This window comes from Lithobates pipiens, unplaced genomic scaffold, assembly GCF_037356315.1.
Source record: "Lithobates pipiens isolate NorthernLeopardFrog02 unplaced genomic scaffold, aLitPip1_a1.2 Scaffold_13, whole genome shotgun sequence".
Taxonomy (NCBI): Eukaryota; Metazoa; Chordata; class Amphibia; order Anura; family Ranidae; genus Lithobates; species Lithobates pipiens.
In genome coordinates this window covers 116,278,555-116,297,338 of record NW_027507718.1, presented here as the reverse complement: position 1 = coordinate 116,297,338, position 18,784 = coordinate 116,278,555, and the positions used below count along the sequence as shown (strand labels likewise).

General features: G+C 42.8%; 1 protein-coding gene and 1 pseudogene across 1 annotated transcript in view; both read right to left on the bottom strand.

The window, feature by feature from the left end:
* Positions 1 to 1,108: 1,108 nt before the first annotated feature.
* Positions 1,109 to 18,784, bottom strand: part of DDA1 (DET1 and DDB1 associated 1) — a 48,984-nt gene continuing 31,308 nt past the window's right edge. Inside the window, exons 4-5 of the mRNA XM_077475421.1 lie at positions 16,965 to 17,026; positions 1,109 to 2,548 (exon numbers count right to left, since the gene is read on the bottom strand). Of these exons, the coding sequence (XP_077331547.1) occupies positions 2,441 to 2,548; positions 16,965 to 17,026 (170 nt within the window). The 3' untranslated portion in view covers positions 1,109 to 2,440. The remainder of the gene's footprint in view (positions 2,549 to 16,964; positions 17,027 to 18,784) is intronic.
* On the bottom strand, positions 8,905 to 9,023 carry LOC143979551 (5S ribosomal RNA; annotated as a pseudogene).

Genomic DNA, 18,784 nt, shown 5'->3' with positions numbered 1-18,784 from the left:
ATGTTTGTTTGGAAGTTGATCCTGTGCCTACTAACCGAAAGGTGACTATCACTTTGATAAATGGTATTTTATATGTTGCCTTACTGTTCCAATGTATAACAGAATGCACCATTGTTTAAAATAAAAAATAAAAAAATGATTGAAAAGAAAAAAAGTTCAGCCTCTGAGAGGAAACATCGATCGCCAAAGAAATTTAGCAAAAAAAAAAAAACAGTGCTGGGAGTGGGAGTAACTGCAGCTCTGCTTGCCAATGTCCAATCAGGTAGCTGCATATAACCTAGATATCCATGGTTTTACCTGTGTCCTGTACGATTGGGAAAATAGGTTACCACTGCTGCTCAACTGGCAGGAGATATTAAAGTAGAACAGTAGTCAGAAAATTAAGTCCTGTTAGTTCACTTCAGGCTGGCCCCCTTTGCAGGTATAGCTATGCAAAACATTAAAAATCAGTGCCTATACTGTTTAAAATCCAGTAATACACCATCACACCCTACTCTGCACATGCCCAGTTGCTCTCTATTTTTAGGCACTGCTGAATTTGTAAAGGCCGATCTGCTGACAGCCTTAAAGCAGAATTATACACTCCTATCCTTCACAGCCAAGAAAGCTGCTTCTGGTTGGGCTGTAACTGCCATGGTGCTTCACATGTGATCAGTAATGACAAAAGCCATTTGATGGTTTGACAGTCTGGTTGAGGACACAAGCAAATGTGGCAGTTAGCAATACTGGCATTCCAGTATTGTAACTTAACTGGGTTTAGTTCCTCTTAAAGATTTATGCTGTTCAGGGGCTTTGGGTTTCAGCAAAATGGCAGCCTCCAGCAAGAAAAACCAAGTGCAATGCTGGGCGCAATTTACAGCACACAAGAAAGTTGGTCGCATAATTATTAATGTGGAATGTTTCTTGCTAAAGAACATTTATCAAGTTGTTACGGGTAAACTTTCGCTTTAAGTCTTTAAGGACATTTATACATTTCTAGATAAAACAGAAAAAAAAAAAAAACAGAAAAAATGATTGCAAATAAACTCGTGTGTCATTTAACTGAACACCCCTAATGAATAACCATAAAACAATTGGTGTGCAAAATGGACTGAAAACACAGACCATCTCTGCTTCAGAGACTTTATTGGAAGGCCACAGGATTATTCCTTATCACAGAATAGAACATGGTTGACTAGTGTGCAACAAAAATTTTCTAGGCAACATTTCTAATCAGGAAGCACTATCTGAGCTTTCAGGCAACTATGGGTTATGAGTGTCAAATTTGCTCCAAGAACATTCTGGATCACATTGCTAAACAGTTGCTTTGCTTTATAGACTTTAAACAAGACAAGCAAAATATACAAAAGAATTGTCAAGATGTAGATGGTTGACATTTGAGTTTCTTTAGCTGGGATGCAAGTCACATTGTTGAAATCCCATTTAATTGTACTGGTAATCATCCAGGTGAATATACAGTGTGTCCATGTTACAATTGTTAACAGTCTCCATTAGAGAGAGAATATCCAACTTCTCTATTAAGTTAATGATACCAAGGAGTGGACAAACAGAAAAGGCTCTTGGTTGATGATGCAGTGCAGTGATTAATCTAAGACCGCTATACAAAGTCCAATGCTTCACAAAAAATTATGTTGGTCATGCAGAGATCTCTGAAACAGAATGTGAAACCCTGTTATGGCACAGTCACTACTTAGGTCTTGAGTAGGGTAAAGGGAACAAGAAAACAGTCAAAACAGACTAGCCAACATTTAGTTAAAATGGCATGGTCTTTCTAAACTGCAGAAGAAAAGAGCTTCGTAACAGTGTCCGATGTTTAAGATAAAAACAAAAACGGGGGGGGGGGGGGGGGACCTGCATGCAAATGCTACTTTATCCTTCCTAAAATCCACTGTGGCTGTGTACTGTGAATTATACACCTGCAAAAACTTTATTAAACTTAACTGAAGCAGATTTTGTCAGCAGCTGATAGCAAACCAGCAAACAAATTTCTTGCATCCTTACATAAATTAATCCACTGACTGCCAGCAAAACCTTGGCTGCACTTGGTCACAGCCATCGTGGCAGCAAAAAAAGCTAAAGCAGAGTCCAGCATTACCAAGACAAAATGAAGTTAAAAACATATGCACTCCTTTGTGGTGAGCTGCGGGTGGTGTGATTTAAAAAAGAAAAAAACAAAACAAAAGCACACAACCTGGGGAGGGGGGAAATATGTCAACACCACCTGTTCGCCAAATGAGTTTCAGCACAGCATAAATAAAATCTGGAAGAAATAAATAGAATTTTGGCTCCTATGAGATCCGGACAAAAGTGGGATGTATGCAGAAAAAAAAAAAAAGTTTGTGATGTTCCCCAGCCACAATACAGGGTGATCCTGTGCTGTAATGGAGGAAAAAACTGAGACGTGAACTGAAAAGTTGAAGAAGAGGATTTTAAGTAGCTCCTATGTGTCTTCATTCATTTCTTGACTGTCAGTCCGGGCAATCTTTCGTGGAGGGGCAGATGTCTCGCCTATTTCTAACTGGTCTTGGTCTCTTTTCTTTGCGGCATTCTATAAAAAAAAAAAGAAATTTACAGTGCAATGTAAAAGATCATATTGTTTTATTCAATATCTAGCAACACAAAAACTTTAGACTGGTAAATTAAATGAACACTGGCATGTATACAAGTTTACAAGATAGGTAATGTGTGTCTGCACACATGTGATCTTCTCCTTAAACAATTATCTTCCCGCACCATCAATGTGATGGGCAGCCTTATTTATCAATATGGAGGCAAGAAGGGCTGAGCCACAAGCATTGACATGGAAGACAGACACGGCACAGTCACGGTTTACGGATTTCCAAGGACACTACGAAATGTTACAGGCTTTTAAAAAATCCTGTCCATTAATGGACACCACCAGAAGTGGGGGGCCCCATCTCTGAAGTAGTGCGATCGTTACTAGGGCTTGATTTCACAGTTAAAAAGGCGTTATAAATCCTCAGGGTTTTTCACCTCAATGCATTAAGGTGAAAAGCCCTTCTATGGTGCAGCTGCCCCTTAGAGCCCCCCCCTTTTCTTACCCGAGCCCAATTGTTCCAGCATTGAGGACGAGCAGAGCAGCTCCAACCGCTGCCTTGGGTTTTAAATGGCTAGATTGATAGCAGGAGGAGCCATTGGCTACCGCTGCTGTCAATCAAATGCAGCGACATGGGAGCCAGGGGCCAGGGCAGAGACCTGCTGTCTGTGCCAATATATATTGTAATCAGGGCACCGATCATCAGTGCCCTGATTACTTCCCTAGCTGTCCCCCTCTGTTAGTGTGAGGCGAGGAGAGCCAATCATCTCCGTGTTTCTATGCGACCGACTGTGATTGGGCACAGCCGATCACATGGTTAAAGAGCCGCGAACGCAGCTCTTTACACAGATCAGGGTCGCACCGTGTCCTAGCAACACAGTGTGGTCGCGATTGCTGCGCTGGGCGCGCGAGAACGGCCATTCTGTGCCGCTGTCACATGACGGCGGCCCAGAACAAGGGCTGCAACGCCCCACTGTCATTTGACAGTGGGCAGGTGGCAAGCAGTTAAATAACAAACAAGCCTTTACAATAACTAAGTATCACAAAATGCTTAAAAAGTGATTGCTGGTCAATGAGAAGGACTCAAAAACAGATTCTTTAACCACTTGACCACTGGGCACTTAAACACCCTTAACCACTTGCCGACCGCCGCACGACGATGTACGTCGACAGAATGGCACGGGCAGGCATAAGGGCTTACATGTACGTCCTTGCCTGCCCGCGGGTCGGGGGCCCGATCGGGCCCCCGCCCGGTGCCTGCGGCGGTCGGTATTCGTTCGGGAGCGATCCCGGACGAGGGGACGGCCATTCATTCATGGCCACCCCCTCGCGATCGCTCCCGACGAATGAAAATGCTCCGTGACATCACTTCCTCTCCTGTAATGTAAACACAGGAGAGGAAGTGATGTATTCTCTCCTCCGTGTCGGTATTTTTCGTTCCGACACCGAGGAGAGAGGATCGGTGAGTTGCACCAACACGACACTACACAGTAGAACATGCCAGGCACACTCACACCCCCCCGATCACCCCCCCCCCCCCCCCCAATTACCCCTGCCCCCCAGTCACAGTGACACCAATGTCTTTTTTTTTTTTTTTTTGCATTGGTGTCATTTGTGACTGTAATAACTGTTAGGGCAGTTAGGGTTAGCCCCCTTTAGTTCTAATGTACCCCCCCTAACACCCCCAATAAAGGTTTAACCCCGTGATCACCCCCCGTCCCCAGTGTCACTAAGGCTGGGTTCACATTGCAGCGGTTTATGAGAACGGATGTGATTCGCACCGCACTGAAGTGCAAATCACATCCGATCTCTGTGCGATTCGAGTTCAGCCATACAGATAGTATGGCTGAATTCGCATCGCACCCGCCGCAAATTCGCACAGGACCCCTTTTTTGGCCCGCAGCAGAATCGGATCGCATGGGTGTTCACACCATGCGATCCGAGTTTGCAGATCGCACTGCGATATGCGAACTGATCTGGGGGTGTCATTAACATTTCACTGACACTCCCAGCAGTTCGCATAGGGCAGTGTGAACTGCCGCCGGGAGGCATGCGATGCGGGAACCCGCCGCGGATTCGTGGCGTTCCCGCATCGCTCCAGTGTGAACCCAGCCTAATAAACGATCGTTTTTCTGATCGCTGTATTAGTGTCACAGGTGACGCTAGTTAGGCAGGTAGGTATTTAGGTTCGCCGCAGCTTTTTATAGCGCCAGGGACCCCCATATACTACCGCATAAAGCCCCCTGATTGCCCCCTAGTTAACCCTTTCACCAGTGATCACCATATAACTGTTACAGGTGATGCTGGTTGGTTAGTTATTTTTTTATAGTTTCAGGGCACCCGCCATTTATTACCTAGTCTCACTAGTGTACCCCTAAATTTAGGGGTGTCTACTTTCCAAAATGGGGTCATTTGGGGGGGGGGGGGTTTGTGCCATCTTGGCATTTTATGGCCTTCAAAACTGTAACGCCCTTAGAAAGCCTGAAGGCGGTGCTTGGTTTTCGGGCCCCGTACGCGGCTAGGCTCCCAAAAAGTCCCACATATGTGGTATCCCCGTACTCAGGAGAAGCAGCAGAATTTATTTTGGGCTGTCATTTCACATATGCCCATAGCATGTGTGAGCAATATATCATTTAGTGACAACTTTGTGTAAAAAAAAAAAAAAAAAAATTTTTTTTTTTGTCATTATTCAATCGCTTGAGGCAAAAAAATAAAATATTCAATGGGCTCAACATGCCACTTATCAATTTCCTTAGGGTGTCTACTTTCCAAAATGGGGTCATTTGGGGGGGGTTTTGTACTGCCCTGCCATTTTAGCACCTCAAGAAATGAGATAGGCAGTCGTAAACTAAAAGCTGCGTAAATTCCAGAAAACGTACCTTAGTTTGTAGATGTGACAACTTTTGCGCAAACCAATATACAATTATTGACTTTTTTTTTTACCAAAGACATGTGGCTGAATACATTTTGGCCTAAATGTATGACTAAAATTTAGTTTATTGGATTTTTCTAATAACAAAAAGTAGAAAATATCATTTTTTTTCAAAATTTTCGGTCTTTTTACGTTTATATCGCAAAAAATAAAAATCGCAGAGGCAATCAAATACCATCAAAAGAAAGCTCTATTTGTGGGAAGAAAAGGACGCAAATTTTGTTTGGGTACAACATTGCATTACCGCGCAATTACCAGTTAAAGCAGCGCAGTGCCAAATTGTAAAAAGACCTCTGGTCATTTACCAGCAAAATGGTCCGGTCTGAAAGTGGTTAATAACCAGACCAATTTTCAGCTTTCGGTGCTCTCACATTTTGAATGACAATTACTCAGTCATGCAACACTGGACCTATATGAAAATTTTGTCCTATTTTTCACACAAATAGAGCTTTCTTTTGGTGGTATTTAATCACCTCTCAGTTTTTTATTTTTTGTGCTATAACAGAAAAAAGACCGAAAATTCTGCGAAAAAATGAATTTTTCTTTGTTTGTTATAAAATTTAGCAGATTAGTAATTTTTTCTTCATAAAATTTTGGCCAAAATTTATACTACTACATATCTTTGGTAAAAATAAGTACAAATTGGTGAATATTACTTGGTCTTTGTGAAAGTTATAGAGTTCACAAGCTATGGTGCCAATATCTGAAAATTGATTACACCTGAAGGACTGACGGCCTATTTCAATTCTTGAGACCCTAACATGCCAGAAAAGTACAAATACCCCCCAAATGACCCCTTTTTGGAAAGAAGACATTCCAATGTATTTAGCTGTTTTGGGAGAGGTCATTGCCTTAGAGCGGTAATTCTTTGTATTCCAATGTATTTAGTAAGAGGCATGATGAGTTTTTTGAAGTTGTCATTTTTTCCCACAATTCTTTGCAAAAATCAAGATTTTTTTTCCCTTTTTTTTCCCCCCACAAAATTGTCATATTATCAGGTTATTTCTCACACACAGCATATGCATACCACAAATTACACCCCAAAACACATTCTGCTATTACTCCCGAGTACGGCGATACCACATGTGTGAGACTTTTACACAGTGTGGCCACATACAGAGGCCCAAAATGCAGGGAGCCCCATCAGGCGTTCTGGAGCACCCAGGACAATTCTGACATTTCTCTCCTACATGTAAAAATCATAATTTATTTGCTAGAAAATTACAGAGAACCGCCAAAACATATATATTTTTTTAGCAAAGACCCCGGAGAATACAATGGTGGTCGTTGCAAATTTTTATCTCACACGGTATTTGCGCAGCAATTTTTCGAACGCGTTTTTTTGGGGGGGAAAAAAAAAAACAGTAAAGTTAGCCCAATTTTTGCATAAAGTGAAAGATTAAGTTATGCTGAGTAAATAGATATCGAACATGTCACTCTTCAAACTTGCACATGCCCGTGGAATGGCGCCAAACGTCGCTACTTAAAAAATCCCCATAGGCGACGCTTTAATTTTTTTTTACTGGTTACATGTTTTGAGTTGCAGAGGAGGTATAGGGCTAGAATTATTGCTCTCGCTCTAACGTTCGCGGCGATACCTCACATGTGTGGTTTGAACACCGTTTTCATATGTGGGCGGGGCTTACGTATGCGTTCGCTTCTGCAATTTTTGATCACTTTTATTCCTATTACAAGGAATGTAAACATCCCTTGTAATAGGAATATGGGGTGACAGGTCCTCTTTACAGTGAAATCTGGGGGTCAATATGACCCCACATCTCACCTCTAGGCTGGGAAGCCTGAAGAAAAAAATAAAAATAAAAATAAAATAAAAGATTCTGGCTTTGATCGTACTGGCGAGTTGGTAGAAGCACCGGAGGGTGGTGAGGGGTGGGGCGGGGGGCGTCTATGGCTGCGTATTGCAGGGTATCACCGAGTATGGCAATTTATGGCAGGGTATTGCAAAGTATTGGCTGGGTATTGGGGGGTACTGCAGAGTATTGGCAGGGTACTGCAGAGTATTGGCAGGGTACTGCAGAGTATTGGCAGGGTACTGCAGAGTATTGGCAGGGTACTGCAGAGTATTGGCAGGGTACTGCAGAGTATTGGCAGGGAATTGAGGGGTTAAATTCGGTGAGCAGCGATGTGGGCACTGCAGATGCAGCCCACAGCGCTGCTAACACCGATCTCTTTCCCCTCCGCTGTACCGATCGGTACAGAGAGGGGGAGGGAGGAACCGGCGTCATAACATGAAGCCGGTTTACAAGTGATCACTCCGTCATTTGACGGAGTGATCACGTGGTAAACGGCCGCGACGAGCGGCCGTTTACTGTGATCCGTGATGCGCCGGGTCCACTGGACCCGGCGGTCACGGATGATCTCGTGTGCGCGTGAGAGCGGAATTCTGGGAGGCCGTTAATTAACGGCCTCTCAGAGTTAAACAACCGCCCTGAAGCCGTTAATCGGCAATGGGCGGTTAAGTAGTTAACCAGTGTCTCGTTACAATACAATGGCAGCATACAAGCTCAAGCAAAACAAATTGATAAATTTAGTCTACTGGTTTCCCATAAAGTAAGGCAATACAATGACATAGCTTTTAAAATGTTTCCCTCTCCACTGTCTGCATACATCTGAATGCTTCGCAAGAGAAGGTCTAGCCGTGATGGTAGGGTCTATGGGTCCCCTACTGCCATCTTTAAGATCTCTGCATACCAAGATTTCCTGGGCCCCGCTGGGGGCCACAAGAATCAATGACTTCCCTTCCTGCTTGACCCTGCGAAGTCGTGGACGCAGGCAGAATAGGAGGGAATGCATAAATTAGTGAGAACCGATTCCACAGGAATAGCAAGTCATCTGTCCTGCATGCTAGCGGATCCTTTGTTCTCCACGCAAAGTTGTCGATTTCTTTGTTGAACCTGGACACAAACAGATCTATGTCTGGGATCCAAAATTTTTGACATATTGACAGGAAAATATTGGGTGAAGGAACCATTCTCCCAGGAACAACTGCTGGAGACTCAAGTAGTCCGCCTGCCAATTTTCTATTCCTTGAACGAAGACTGCCGATAGGCAAAGCACATTGTTTTCTGCCCAAAATAGGATACGATTCCCCTTTCTCTGGGCCACACAACTTTTTGTGCCCCCTTGGTGATTAATATAGGCCATTGCTGTGGCATTGTCCGATTGAATCCTGGTAGGACAATACTGTAAACTGAACGTTCAGGCCCTCGGGACCAAGAGCTCTGCCTGAATTTCTATAATGTTAATGGGCAAGGCCATTTCTAATTTGGGCCACTTTGGACAGTTGCCTCTTCCAGAACAAAAAAGGTTGGCATATGTTACCACTTCCCAGGTAACTGAAGGATTTTCCCCTTAGTAGATCTTTGGATATTAACCATAAACTGAGGCTCAACCCAACCTACAGCACCTGGTATTTCCAGATGGTCTCTTATCCAGGTACTAACCAGGCCTAGCCCTGCTTAGCCTCCAAGATCAGACGAGATCGGGCACTATCAGGGTGATGTGGCCGTAGGCTTTGGAGTCAGACACATTGGGAATGCAGAGCTTGAACCCTTTGTTCCAAGCCGATAGGATACTGTTTTGCAGCAGTCTCGAATGAAACCAAGCATAAGGAATGGCCTTGAATGAAACCATCATTCCCAACAACCTTATGCAAAGTTGAAATTCATCTTGCTTTGACCAATTAAATCAGTTCCTTTATGGCCCTGATCTTTGCCTGGGGTAAGAATACCCTTTTTTTGGGTGAACCTATGATCGGACCCAAGTATTTTAGCCTATTTCCTGGTTTTAAAGAAGATTTCTCCTAGGTTGAGAATTCAGCCTAGATATTCCAGGTAGTTGAATGTGGTGACCATACTTTGGTCTAAGCAGGCTACTGACTGGTCTATCAAGAACAGATCGAATAGGTAAAACATAATAGTTATACCTTGGGCCCTTAATCTGGCTAGAAGTGCCAGAATTGTAAACACTCATGGGGAATAGCTGGGCCAGAAAGCAGAGCTACACACTGAATATGAATTTTTTCCACCATGAAAAGTGCATATTACTAGTGAGCGAGGAAAACGGCATATAGAGGTATGATAACTCCCTCAGATGACGCCGGGATATGACCAAACGTGTCAAGGCCGTAACCTACCGGAAGTGACGCCTGCACCTCACGAGAGCGTTCCAGCCACCCTGACAAAAGGGGAAACTTCCGGGTGGATATTCCTGGTTTTCCGGCGGACGATTCTTCTTGCAGGCACAGTGTACTTTTGATTACATGCTTCATTTTATTATTTATATGGTACGCATATTAAGGGTTAATGGGCAATATTAATAAAATAGTTTGAAACGGGATTACGCTATGTGGACATTGTTTTCTATGTATTCCCTGGAGCCCTGGTGAAATCAATCCTGACATCTAGTGGATGGTTGGTGAATTCTGAAAAGTGATGTGTCAAAGCTTATGCTTTCAAAGTGTAATTGCTTATTGGGTCTGGTGAGTGTACCCCCAAAAGAGGCTTTTTTACCACACGTGGTGAACCGTGGGTGGAAGCTATACAGATCACGAGAGACTCTTTTCTCTCTTTTTCATCGTCTACTACGCCATATGGATCTGAAGAAGTGATGTGTAGGTTTGAATGAAAAAAGAAAAAAAAAAAAAAAAAAAAGCGCTGCTGCAATATTGTTGGGACTTAATATCATTGGGACTTTGATATTTATGTTTCTATAAGATTGCTTACTTGAAATATGGAGGTATGAGTGTGATGTCGATTGGCGCCAGAAGTTCTCCTCCTTGTGGGATGGAGATAACCGATTTGGATCAATGCCATACTATAAAGAGTGGTTATATTCAGGAATTGAATTTCGATTTTTGAGATCCAGAAGGTCCATTCAGATTTGTCAATGTTAAAAAATAAAAAAAAAAGAGAAGAGGTTTGAACCAAACTGTTCTTACATGGGGACCCCCATGATCACTTTTCTTTTTCACTGGACCCTTAGAAATGTTTGTGAAAAATGAGGAGACGGGAACTCTTGAAACTCCAGTTTGTACCCTGGAGCTATTGAGGAAGTCCCACATTCGTCTCAAAACTCTTCCTGCCAGATCCTTGAGAACTGCAGAATTCCACCTATTCAATTGAACCTGACAGTGGAAGCTGCCATGACTGCCTGGAGGCTGATGCCTCTGGCACAAGAGAAGGAGCTTTAAAACAAATACACATTTACTCCTTTTCTAAAATGGTAAAAGGGGTGCTTTCCACTAGAATTTCTATGGATGTATCATCCAAAACATCCCCAAAATAGCTGTTTCACCACAAAAAGGAAGATTAGCTAGGGGCTACAAGGCACTTAGCAAAGGTCGCAAGGCCTGAAAGATAGAATCTCTCATAGCAGCTATTGCAAACATAAGTCTGCCACCGGGCCTGCTGAGCAGGATAACCTTGAACACCTGTTTAAACTGGTCTCTCAATGATTAAGCAATTACTGTCAGTGCAGGCTGAAACACTCAATAACTCAATCAGAAAAAAAATGTTTTCCTCCTTCAACAGGAATTCTACATCTTTATCCGTTACATTCCTAAGCATTTCACAAAGAATATAGCAGAGTTAATTGCCAGTATACCCTACTTAGTGAATTTCCTCCACCATAGGCTAAAGTCTGAAATTTAGGAGGGGGGGGGGGGGGGGGGGGGGAGAAATGCTTATCTGGGTGATCCTCTCAGACACAAAAAGCTTTTCCAACAATGAATAGACAGGAAAAGGCATGCACAGCTTGAGGAGGCTTTAGCGGACCCAAACACTCAGTTAAGGGTACATTAATGTGGAACGATCATTCAGCAAGAAATCTTCAATCAAACTTAAGATTGGAATGGCTGATTCTCCTGCATTTGACACCTCAGAAGAGGAGTCATCAGCCTCACCATGGTCCCGAGGGAATTTGTCTTCTCCTGCCCCTAGTTCCTCAGTTTAAGGGTCCTGGGTAATGGAAGAGAACATGTCACATTTTGACCAATAATGGGATACAATTAAAGTCGCTAAAGTTTTTTTTTTTTTTCAATCATACAGGGGCTGCACTGTTAAAAACAGTTGCAGGCATTTCATGGCCCTGGTGCTCACTGACCAGCCATCCCCTCTCAGGAGAGGATGCCATTTGTAGAGATGAGTAGGCTTTAAAGAGCTTGAGGGAGACATTTTTAGCTCTTTCTTGGGGGCGTTTCAACCCCCCTTCTGACCATAGCCCAATGCACAAAGCAGAGGTACTACCAGAAGAAATCTTATCTACCGCTTGAAGATTAGTCCAGCTACTATTAATGCTTAGCTTGATTCAAATAGTAAATGTGTCAAATAGGAAATGCCTGTATCACCAAAACCTCTTTCATGCTCTTCTTTGCCCTTATGTCTCTCCGACAATTTTGGGATTGACTGAGTGAGGGAGCGATGGTGTGGAGGAGACCTGGAAGCCGCTGCGTAGGGGCGGTGAAAGCAAAATGGCATTGCCGATAGTTTTTAATCTTCCCTTATACTCAGCCCCTTGAAGAGAGAAAGTTCAGCTCAGGTGGGGGTGTCTGGGAGGAAGAAAAAACCCCCAAACTTACCGGAGATCTGCCTGCTAGCCAGGGGAGAAGAAAAAAAAAAAAAAAAAAAGAGAGAGAAAAGTCTGCTGCTTCTGTGACACAGCGTGACAACATTTACTTTAAAAGGAGACATTTCATAAGAAAAATTAAAAAATTCCTTAGAAAAACTCCACTTACCTTTCCCGCCGCAGGGTTCTCTGTGGTAAAACCAACAGACCCAAATCTGCACCCTTCACAGTGGGTTCCGTTAAACCTTCAGGAACCGGGGACCCTCGGAAAACCCACAATCCTGGACCTATAAAAGCACTTTATGGCTTTAATTCCAAAAGTACTGGACCCCGGGGTCCAGCTTTCTAAAAAGAGAAGAGTTACAGGTAAAACCTGGTTTCTTCAGATACGAGGCCCAGGTACCATTCAATTCGGCCTAAAAGACACTTGAATGGATCCGGCTGCATAGTTAGCTCCAGCAAATTTTGCTCCAGAGGAGCTCAGCACAGCACATATTCACTTGTGATCAACACCTTAGACACTGGCGAGAAAACTGATACTCCCAGTAGTGGGAGGGGATTATATAGGAAGGCAACTTCCTGTTTAGGGTGTGCCAGTGTCTAGCACCTGAAGGTGGACTATAACCCACATAGTAATTACTGTGGCTCTGTGTCCCGGGAAGTACGATTAAAGAAAAGAAGGTATTCACATTTGTATAATAAACTGTATGTAAGAAAATATAGTGGGGATGCAACATTTAAAATCAATGTGGTTTCTATTTTTTTTCGTTTTTTTTATAGCGTTGGAGCACTCGCCATATATTACCCAATAAAGGTTTAACACCCTGAACGCCAGGCGGGTGACATCAGTTAGGTTTTAGCGTCAGTCGGGGCTGTGTCAGCCCCAGACAGCATCAGATTAGTGCCAGTAGAGCCAACACCCATGCACGCACCATACACCTCCCTTAGTAGTATAGTGTCTGAACGGATCAATATCTTTGATCTTATCAGATTTATACTAGCGTCCCCAGTAGTTTAGGGTTCCCAAAAGTGCGGAGTTAGCAGGCTCAGCCCAGATACCTGCTAGCACCTGCGTTTAGCCCCTCCGCCCAGCCCACCCATGTGCAGTATCAATGACTTACTAAACTGCAGTGTTCGCAGCGTCAGGCCTGATCGCTGCAAACGTTACCAGTTTTTTTTTTGGTAGCGATTGAAGCAGTCGCTGACAATCAGGTGCTCCTTTTTCCTGTGAGTTTCAATAATGGTACCAGTAAATTTAGAAGCCAAAATGTCCAATCGGAGGTACACTAGTGAAGAGGCCTACATGTTTCTGAGCACGACAGATTAATGAAGAGGACATCACCCATCTGTCAGATTCAGGCTCAGAATATGATCTAGTACACAGCAGCACTACCAACAGATAGCTCAGATGGAGTAGTGGTCCCTGCTAAGGTCAGGCATACCCAACCCCATTCTTTTGCTGAGGTGAAATGAACCGTAGGGCTCTCATATGGAGCAGAGTCGGTACTAGTGCCATTCATCCTTCTGGTGAACTGGCAAGCACCAGCAGCCTAGTACACCCTGGTCGTAGTCAAAAAGGCACTGTAGTAACACGTGGTGATGTGGAGAGTCCTATAAGTGCAGTTCAAGCTGGTGTAGTGGCTAGCACAAGTAGTGTCCCGCAGCCACTGTTTTTACGTCACTTGGATTTTTATTTGCCGTTTTTCACGTAAGAGCTCTATAGATCTATTGTGGACCAAAGCAATTTGTATACTGGTCACGTCATCGCTGCTAATCCTCATTTGACCCTTGCAAGAGAATGGAAACCCATTACTGTTTCCATATTCAAGACCTTTCTGGGACTGTCCCTCTTCATGGGCATAACTAAAAAAGTGATCTGCGGTCATATTGGACTGCTGACCCAATTCATCATATGCCCATAGTCTCTGCATCCATGGCCAGGGCTGGATACGAGCAGATCTTGCGGTTTATGAATTTTAATGACAGTGAACCCTGTGGTCCTCTGGGTGACCCTGAATATGATCTGCTCCACAAAATTCGGTCCCTTGTTTCAACCAACAGTTTGCAGCCTTGTTTGCTCCCGACCAAGTTGTCTGCGTTGTGTCCCTGATTAAGTTAAGTTTTCTGGCTGCTTGCCTTTCAAACAGTATCTTCCCAGCAAGCGTGCCAGATATGGAGTCAAGATCTACAAGCTCTGTATGACAGGGCCGCAGGCTATACATATAGTTCTATGGTTTATGAGGAGAAAGATAGTCACGTGGAGCCGGAGAACTGCCCAAACTACATAGGGAGCACTGGTAAGATTGTGTGGGACTTAGCGTCACCCTTATTCGGAATGGAGTACCACTTGTACATGGACAATTACACAAGCATGCCACTTGTTTGATCATGTAATTTGTGCATGTGGCACCGTGCGATCTAATTGCCTGGGCTTACCCCAGTGGTTTTCAGAGTCCCGACCGACGGGGGAAGAGAGCCTGCTTGAGAAGTAATAATTTGCTCACAGTGAAGTGGAGGGATAAAAATCGGAAAAGGTTTTCGTTCTGTCCTCCCTTCACGCAGTCCAAATTCAAACAGCAACTAGTGTTGTGGAGTCTGTGTCCACGAATACAACCTTAACATGGGAGAGGTGGACCTCAACGACCAGATGTTGGCGCCGTAGCCAAACGCCCGTAAGGCCAGACTCTGGAACAAAAAAAAGTGTCTGTATACTTATTCCAATTGGCTCTGCTGAACGCTTATGTGCTATACAAAGTGTCAGGACGAACTGGAGCCTTCCTTAAATTCCAGGAAGAGATTGTCACAGCCCTTCTGTTTCCAGATGTTGCTGTGCCCCACATTCCCAATCCAAATGCACAAAGCCGGCTGCACGAGAGGCATTTTACACATGTCCTCCCTGGTCCCCCCATCCAACGATCACCCCAAAGAAAAAACGTTGTCTCTGTAGGAAATACGGATATAGGCGTGACACCTGCTATTATTGTCCCTCCTGTCCTGGCCAACCTGGTCGTTGCATCGGTGAATGTTTTGAATGCTACCTCACACTAGTGGGAGTATTAGCATAGGTTACAGCAATGCATAGACTAAAGCACACTTTCAGAGTCTCCAAAGATGCCATTGCATTTTGAGAGACCCAAACCTGGAGCCGTTACAGTTGTAATTTCACCACAGTTAAAAAAAAAAAAAAAAAAAAGTGCATGCATGCCCATGATTAGAAGTGGGAGGATGCAGGGCAGTATTTTAATGGGGGGCATACCCACTGATCTTTTTGTTCAGCCCCATAGGCTGCATGAAGAAAAAATAAATGAATAAAATGCCAGGACAGTTGAAAACCCTCCAAATTACCCTTTTTTGCAAAGTAGACACCCCAAGCTATTTGGTGATAGGCATGTAGAGTCCATGGAATATTTTATAATTTTACCACAAGTTTCGGGAAAATTATAAAATTTATTTTTTTCCTTCTTTCACAAAGCGGTCACTAAATATATTGCTCAAACGTGGCATGGGCATATGTGGAATTTCACCCCAAAATACATCCTGCTGCTTCTACAGAGTACAGGGATACCACATGTGTGAGCCTTTTTGGGAGCGTAGCCACGTATAGGACCCCAAAAACCAATCAGCGCATTCAGGCTAAGGGCGTACAATTTTTATTTCACTCCTCAGTTTTAATACCCAGATAGGCCCCCCCCCCCCTGCCTTACCCAATTTTGGAAAGTAGACACCTCAAGGTGTTTGCCAAGAGGCTTGGTGAGTATTTTGCAGCTCTCATTTGCTTTGGAAAATGAAGAAAGGGATTTTTTTTCTTTTGTTCAAAACTGTCAAAAAGCGATCTGTAATACTCAACATCCCTCTCAGCAAACAGCTTGGGGTGTCTACTTTCCAAAATGAGGGGGGGGGGGGGGGGGGTTGTGCTATCTGGGCATTTCATGGCCTCAAAAAACAGTGAAAGGTGAGGAGTGAAATCAAAAATTTACGCCCTTAGAAATCCTGAAGACGGTGCTTGGTTTTCGGGGTCCTGCATGACACTAGACTGCCAAAAAGTCTCACACGTGTGATATTCCCATACTCGGGAGAAGCAGCAGAATGCATTTTGGGGTGTAATTTCACATATGCCCATGGCATGTTTGAGCAATATATCATTTCAGTGACAACTTTGTGTAAATGTATTTTTTTTTCTTCCCATTTTCAATCACTTAAAATCACTTTTTTTTTTCAATGTGCTCAACAAGCCTCTCAGCAAATTCCTTGGGCTGCCTACTTTACAAAATGGGGTCAATGGGGGTTCTGCCCTGCCATTTTAGAACCTCAAGAAAGATGGGCAGTCAAACTAAAAGCTGTGTAAATTCCTGAAAATGTACCCTAGTTTGTAGACACTACCTTTTTGCAAACCAATATATGCTTATCGTTTTTTTTTTTTTTTTTTCCTTTTTTACCCGAGACATGTGGCTGAATGCTTTTTGGCCTAAATGTACGACTAAGATTGAGTTTGTATTTTAGCAGAAAACAATTTTTTCCCCCCCAAATTTTCGGTCTTTTTTCGTTTATATTGCAAAAAACAAAAAAAAAAAAAACGCAGAGATGATAAAATACCAAAAGAAAGCTTTATTTGTGGGGGAAAAAAAGTATGCACATTGTTTGGGTACAGCATTGCATGACCGCACAATTACCAGTTAAAGCTGCGCAGTGCCAAATTGTAAAAAGTGCTCTGATCAGGAAGCTAGTCCTGGTAGGAAACAACATTTTTTAATCTCAGCTGATTAGAAAAGCATTGCAAGATCATTTACTTCAAACCCAATTGAGGGATCTTGAGAAAAAAAATAAAAAAAAAGTTATACCTTATTGAAAACAAAAAAAACAGAAGGAATAGAAAAAGAAATATATCCTTACCTTTTTGTCCCATTGTTGGTGTAGGTAACGCAAAAGTATATTTGTTTTTTCTGTTACTATGACTGAAAACAAAAGAAACTATGAAGGGAATGTTTTTTTCCCCCCCCTTCTTGCAGGAGGAAAACATTACAATATATTACACATACAAAGTAACATGGAAGTACATCTCAGCAATAAGGAAAGCAAATAAAAAAATATAGCATGTACAATTGCGATTCAAGTCATATTGTAATTGAATGTTAAAAATTACTGTTCCTTTTCAAAGGAGTTCTGTACACAGAATGTGTACTGACCACTCCCCAGAAACATAAATTTCCTGCTTGTGTAATTGGTTTTACAAAAATCTCAACAAATCTCACATTTTTATAACTATTTTATTATATCTTTTCATGTGACAACTAGGGCTGCAACTAACGATTATTTTCATAATCGATTAGTTGCCTGATTATTGTTTTGATTAATCGATTAATGACCTTTAAAAAAAAAAAAAAAAAAAAAAAAAAAGTGTGGTGTATAATTTAGTTAATATGTAAAGTTTAAAAAAAAGGCAATTTAAAAAAAAAAAAATCTCTATATGCAGTGGTGAATATAAATAACCAACTATATGGTAGGGAGCAAAATATCTAATCCACTCTGAGAATAACAGACAGAAGATATATAGCGCATATACCATTAGAGGGGATATATAGCGCATATACCATTAGAGGGGATATATAGTGCATATAATATTAAAGGGTCAATCTGGTAAATATCAGACTCATTAACTTTAACCCCATTTTGTTGCTGGATGATTAATCGATTATGAAAATAGTAATCGATTAATTTCATAATTGATTAGTTGTCGATTAATCGATTAGTTGTTTCAGCCCTAACGACAACACTGATGAAACAGTTTGTTACAATGTAAAGCAGTGAGTGTACAGCTTGTATAACAGTGTATATTTGCTGTCCCCTCAAAATAACTCAACACAGCCATTAAGGTCTAAACCACTGGCAACACAAGTGAGTACATCCCTCCCCGATGTCATGTGACTCAGTGTTACAAGGTCTCAGGTGTGAATAGGGGGCAGGTGTGTAAAATTTGGCGTTATCGCTCTCACTCTCTCATACTGGACATTAGATGTTCAACATGGCACCTCATGGCAAAAAACTGAGGATCTGAAAAAAATAAATAAATAAATAAATAAATAAATAGTTGCGCTTCATAAAAGATGGCCTACGCCAGTGATGGCGAACTTTGGCACCCCAGATGTTTTGGAACTACATTTCCCATGATGCTCCTGCACTCTGCAGTGTAGTTGAGCATCATGGGAAATGTAGTTCCAAAACATCTGGGGTGCCAAGGTTCGCCATCACTGGCCTACGCTATAAGATTGCCAAGACCCTGAATCAGAGCTGCAACATGGTGGCCAAGTCCACACAATGGTTTAACACGACAGGTTCCACTCAGAACAGGCCTCGCCATGGTCGACCAAAGAGGTTGCGTGCACGTGTTCAGTGTCATACCCAGAGGTTGTCTTTGGGAAATAGACAAGTGCTGCCAGCATTGATGCAGAGGTTGAAGGGGTGGGTGATTGATCAGCCTGTCAGTGCTCAGACCATATGCCGCACATTGCATAAACCTGGTCTGCATGGCTGTCGACCCAAAGCCTCTTCTAAAGATGATGCACAAGAAAGCCTGAAGTTTTCTAAAGACAAGCAGACTAATGATATGGATTACTGGAACCATGTTCTGTGGTCTGAGACCAAGATAAACTTATTTGGTTCAGATGGTCTCAAGTGTGTGTGGCGACAACCAGGTGAGGAGTACAAAGACGAGT